Genomic DNA, 6,010 nt, shown 5'->3' with positions numbered 1-6,010 from the left:
TGTGTGTTTTTTGTTTTTGGGAAAAAATTTTTTTTTTTTTTTTTTTTTTTCCCCCCTCCCTTGACTCTTATTTTAATGAGCTGACTGCTTTTAGGCACACTATAACGTCACCACCACTCAGCTGCTGAACCCAGACCAACTGTTGAACGAAATAATGGCTGTTCTTTCCAAGAAGCGTGTGGAATACGTTCAGAAGGGGTAAGTGTCCAACATGATGAACTTCAGCTTGTACTTACATAAATAGTCAGTACTGCAAACCTTGATAAAGCAAAGTATTTAAACCTTCTCAGCCTCACTCTGTAAAATGCAGTGACTTTATAGACAGTGTACGAAATGAACGTCTGCCATAAAACTTCTCCCCTCAGCACAAAACAACATGAAGTGAGCTCTGATAGAGCCTGGTGACTGGTAGGTGGGAACAGTGAGGTCTCTCTTAAAGGCTGATAGAAATTCATCTGTCTCTTGTGAAATTGTCAGTGCAAAAGGTTTGTTAGGGTACAGTCACATAAGCAAATCAGGCAATTTTGGGAGATAATGCATATACCTCTAACCCTCTATTCTTGGCAGTAAAAACACACAAGAGATCAGGATATTTTAAAAGCTGCACAGAGTCTACACCTTTGTGTCACCTTATTTTGTAGGATTTCCTAACTAAAGTACTGAGAGTAGGCTTGGTCCGTAGTTCTGATCAAAGCTCAATGCCTGCTTCCTAATTTCCCAATGCATGAAAGAGATGTGCTCATTTATGAATATGAGTTTTTCTAAAGTTCTTGACTATTTAAATGGTAGGCACTGTAGAACGTGAAGAGTGTACTTCAGCCCTTCCAAGCTCAAAATCTGGAGGAAGGATGCTGAGCTCCACGGAGGTGCCTGGGGGTCTGTGGCCAGCAGGGGCTCCTGTGGCTGGGGGCAGATGTTACTTGGGCCTTAGGGTACCTTTCTGAGACTGAAGCACTCGAAGCTCTTGCTTCACTAAATTCTGGGTTATTCCCCAATATTCATAAAATCATAGAAGTGTCTAGGTTGGAAGGTCATCGAGGCCAGCCATCAACCTAACACTGATAAAACCCATCACTAAACCATGTCTCTAAGCTCTATGTCAATACATTTTTTGAATCCCTCCAGGGATGGTGCCTCAACCACTTCCCTGGACAGCCCATTCCAAGGCTTAGGAACCCTTTCAGTGAAGAAATTGTTCCTAATATCCAATCTGAACCTCCCCTGGGGCAACTTGATGTGATTTCCTCTTGTCCCATGGCCTGTTCCTTGGGAGCAGAGACTGACCCCCCCTGGCTACACCCTCCTTTCAGGGAGTTGGAGAGAACGAGAAGGTCTCCCCTCAGCCTCCTTTTCTCCAGGCTGAACACCCCCAGCTCCCTCAGCCTCTCCTCATAAAATTTGTGCTCCAGACCCCTCACCAGCTCCGTTGTCCTTTTCTGGACCCCCTCCAGCCCCTCAATGCCTTTTTTGTGGTGAGGGGTCCAACACTGGACACAGCCCTTGAGGTGGGGCCTCACCAGCTCCCAGTACAGGGGGACGATCACATCCCGAGTCCTCCTCCCCACGCTGTTCCTGATGCTTTATTCTATAGCAATGGGATCATTTATTTAAAGTGTTTCTATTCCTTCAAAACTTATTGCAAAACAAACATTAAGTGTTTCCATGATTATTCTGTTTTTCCTTTTTTGTTTTTGCTACAGTTACACCCTGAAATGTCAAATGCGGTCGGAGTTTGGGGAGGTGTCCCTGAAGTTTGAGTTGGAGGTGTGTCAGCTCAGTAAGACGGAGCTGCTGGGCCTGCGGCGGCAGCGGCTGAAGGGTGACGCCTGGGCCTACAAGAGGCTGGTGGAGGAGGTTTTATCCAGCTGCGGGCTCTGAGGGGCTGCTGCCCCTCCTGAGGAACCAGCAATTGTGTACCGAGATTTTAATCATTGTGTTTCAGGAGAGTCTGTTCAGAAAGGTAATTCTTAGTCACGTTCACAGCTGCGTTTGAAAAATCTGACAGCTTTCTCTTTTTTTTTTTACCATTTCTCTTTGCACATGTGTATTTTTTATGTTTACATGACTTCGTAATAAATGTTGTGCAACTGCAACTCTTCTGAAGTAAAATTTTGTAAACTGTTCCTCCTCTTGTGTGTTTTTCACATATGAGGGTTAAAAAAAGCATGGGTGTTTGTGTGCTGAAGCTGATTTTGTTATGTCTTCAGTTACCCCATACATGTGGTACAGAAATAGTCATTTGCATAATTCTCTTCTTGTCTCTGCTTAAGTAGGATTTATTGAGATCATTAACTAAGTCACAGCTGTGGTTCCCGGAGTTGCACTGTGCGCTCGGTGTCGTACAAAATGGGACTGTCTTCAATAAATGAAGTCAAGAGGGCTGGGATTTAAGCAGCAGCCCCACATAAAGCATCGCTGTGTCTCGTTGCGAAGCCTCGGTGATCTGTAACCAAGTACGTGTGTGCTCACTGACACTCTTGTGTTAAGCCACCGTCAGAACCTCGTGTGAAGAACCAGAGCACCTTCGAACTGGTGGTGTGTGGAGAAGCCATTTGTAACCCTGGCTGCCTACGAGGAGTCCAGGGGGACACCTTTAGCAGTGCTGGGTGCAGAACAAGAGGTGAAATTTGAAATATAGAGAACTGGTAAGTGCACGTAAGAGTTGGCTGGGGTGATAGTGGTATCCCTTTGAAAAAAGAGAAGCTGTGGATGCCCTGGAGAAGCCATGGCTGTTCTGTCCCTGGAGGGGTTCAAGGCCAAGTTGGACGGGGCTTGGAGCAAGCTGGTCTGGTGGGAGGTGTCCCTGCCCAGGGCAGAGAGTGGGACTGGATGAGCTTTAAGGTTCCTTACCATCCAAACCATTCTCTGATCTATGAAAAAGTGTGTGTCTCGTGTATTCATGCCTTTCACCTTGCTCCAGCAGCAGTCAGACTGGGATAAATCCAAGCAGCAGCAGTGGGAAGACAGATACGTTGAAGCCTTTCTCTATGTGAAGATGTTCAGTAGCACCTAGACAAATTGATAATGTGCTGCAGGTTCTCCTGAAGGTACCTGAAGGCAGCTGTGACATATGCTATATGTAAGCCCCACGTTATTGCCCTGTAACTAAAGCTGAAGGCTCACCCATCAGAGGGTTGGGTAGGTGAAGAGTCAGAGGTTGATGGAAGCTTTCATTGACAGACACAGAATCGTTTTGGTTGGAAGGGACCTTTCAGGTCATCAAGTCCAACCATCGACCCAACACTGACAAACCCACCACTGACCCATGTCCCTCAGCACCACGTCTGCCCGGCTTTTAAACATCTCCAGGGATGGTGACTCCACCACTGCCCTGGGCAGCCTCTTCCAAGGCTTCACAACCCTTTCGGGGAAGCTTTTTTTCCCAATCTCCATCCTAAACCTCCCCTGGTGCAACTTGAGGCCATTTCCTCTTGTCCCATCACCTGTTCCTTGGGAGAAGAGACCAACCTTCACCTGTGCTAATTAAAACTCTTTGCTCACTATCCACAACCCTTAATGCAGTAAATAAAGGTATTTCTTTTTGTTAAAGCAGTTACTGGCCAAGGTAGATGTGTCCCTCATTTTTTTCCAGTGCCAAGTTTCTCCTTTGCTGCTTTTTAGACAGATAAAGGAATTGGGAAATTTTTATTGAATGACATGAAACTGCAGAAATGCTTGCAGGGGTTTGTGGAAGGAGAGTCTTAAAAGTGTGTAGAAATGTCTTAAAATTTTGTGTGTGACTGGCCTGTAAACTAAGGGTTTATATTGATAAAAGCACACCTAAACTATTTTTCTAGTAAATTAGTGCTCAGACCCTCCTGTCTGCACTTGAACTCTCTGTACCTGGCTCCTACAGCTGCAATATTACACTTCTGTTTGGTTTTTGGACATTGAAATTTGAAATATGGGTTGGAAACGGGCTGGACCTGCTGGCCGTGCCGCGGGGGGCTGTGGCCAAAGCCCATCTGCAGCACCATGGGATTCTGTGGGTTTTTGGCCACTTCCTTGTTGTTTGAATGTGAACTTTTCCCTGAGAATTGGGCTTCTGCCCAGAACTTGATCTGAGTTGGATCAAGGGTGGAAGAGGGCAGGGCTGTCAAACCAGGTGACGGTCTGGCTGATGAGGACCACGGTGTGTTTTAGGTCCCCAGTCACAACTGCAAAGCCCAAGGGCTGAAGAATTTGGAACATTCACTCGCTTTCGTGTCCCTGGAGTTGAAATGTGAGGAATGACTGCAGGAATATCCTGAAGTACTTGGGCTGCCCCCGTTCAGAAGCACATTCTGTGCGAGCCGCTGTCTCCTGCCGACAGCGACAGCACTGGTGCTATGAGAGGACAAACAGTAATTAAGATATCTTGTTCCTTCCTTGTTTTTAAGCTAAAAACAACTGGGAGATAATTGATTCGAGTTGTCTTACAAGCTCTGATGTGTGAAATAAGGTTCCTCTTCGTAGGCTACCGTCCTGACTATTCTTTTGCTAATATTCCTTGCTGCGTATGAATGACACCTGGTGATGGGAATCAGAGAACAGGTCAGAAGGAAGATTCATTTGTGCTTTTTCTGAACTCAAACTGCTGCTACACTATCAGTAATTCTCTTTTCTGAGATTGCTGGGAGTCTGTTTCAGCTGATCTTCGGGTGGAACTCAGGGGGAGGCAAATTCAAGGGTTAACAAGGGGAGGAGCTGTGTGGGCAACAAGGAGCAGGGGTGGTTGTTCCAAGCTTGTGGAAGGCCTCACACAGAGGGACACAGGGCCAGGGAGTTGTCTTGCTTCCCTGGGTCCCTACCCCCTCCTCTCACAGACATCCAGGTTGTATGGAGTCACACATATTGGTTGGTCTTGCTGCACCCAGGAGGCTGTTCTCACTTCATTCCCTTGGTGAGGAACCTTTTCTAGAGTCTAAACTTGAATTAAGTTCATTGTATGTGAAAGTGCTCTTGGTTCTACCACTGAGCTTCTGTATTCTCTCTCCATGGCCCTGCCGTTTGTCCAGGTGGAGTCGTGGAATGGTTTGGGTTGGAAGGGACCTTAAAGTTCTGGTGGAAAGAGAACAAAGAGTGTTGCTTATTGCTTGAGCTCCATACAGGATGTAAGTACCTTTGTAAGCAAAGGCACCTTTTGACCAGCTGCTTTCAAGGGAAGATGAAACAAGATCAGCTAGGGGAGTCCTGGACACCAGAGTAATGAAACCGAGAGCCAAGAGGAGGCCCCAAGAGCTTGGCCAATTCAGTTTCAGAAAGCTCATGCTGGTAAGTCGTGGTAGCTCCTGTACTGTTGAAGGTGGTGAAACCCTGGCCCAGGTTGCCCCGAGAAGCTGTGGCTGCCCCAGTAGAATAACCATTGTGTTATTCTACTTTGACAAATGGCAGAGCCACAGAGAGAAGATGGAAGCTCTTGGTCAAGCCAAGAGCACATTCATGTACAATGAACTTAAGTTCAGACTCTAGAAAGGGTTCCTGTCCAAGGCAACCTCATGTGGCTGCAGGCGTCGCATGGGACTTGTTTGTGGTTGGTCCACCAATGATGGTACAAGAAGAGACACCTCCCTGGCCAGTGTCAAGCTTGGTCTGGCAGGTTTGGAGGCACTTACACTTAGTTGGGTGAATTTCTTCACCTTTTGAGCAGGGGAGCAGGAGGCAGATCCTTCTCTTTGGGAGCACGAGTGGGCAGCATCTCTCTCTGGGCTGTGCTCCAAGGAGCGGGTCATGGGAGGGACTTTTCCATCCCTGAGGCCCCACCAGGACACCAGGGGTTGGACCGAGCGAGATCCAGGTTCCTTGTATTCCTCTGAAATTCAGGTATGGAGCTGAATTTCCAGCAGAGCAGCATACTGCTTCCAGATGTCATGTTCCTTCCAAACTGCAAAAGGTCCACACGAAAGCTGGTTTTGACTTGGTCCACGGGCGCATTTTGTTCCGTCAGATCTTTTTCTTTAAGTGGACTTGAATAGAGCAACCCACTAAAACTCTTTATTTCTGAGATTGTGTTTTGCAGTGGTCACAACTT

At 46.9% G+C, this 6,010-nt stretch overlaps 1 protein-coding gene across 1 annotated transcript in view; it reads left to right on the top strand.

Moving 5' to 3' along the window:
- MELK (maternal embryonic leucine zipper kinase) overlaps positions 1-2,124 on the top strand; it is a 22,973-nt gene extending 20,849 nt beyond the window's left edge. The window contains exons 17-18 of the mRNA XM_014962557.1: positions 95-198; positions 1,701-2,124. Coding sequence (XP_014818043.1) covers positions 95-198; positions 1,701-1,878 — 282 coding nt within the window. The 3' untranslated portion in view covers positions 1,879-2,124. The remainder of the gene's footprint in view (positions 1-94; positions 199-1,700) is intronic.
- The last annotated feature ends 3,886 nt before the right edge of the window (positions 2,125-6,010 follow it).

The sequence above is a fragment of the Calidris pugnax genome, unplaced genomic scaffold (assembly GCF_001431845.1).
Source record: "Calidris pugnax isolate Ruff unplaced genomic scaffold, ASM143184v1 scaffold499, whole genome shotgun sequence".
Classification (NCBI taxonomy): Eukaryota; Metazoa; Chordata; class Aves; order Charadriiformes; family Scolopacidae; genus Calidris; species Calidris pugnax.
This window is presented reverse-complemented; position numbering and strand designations above follow the sequence as displayed.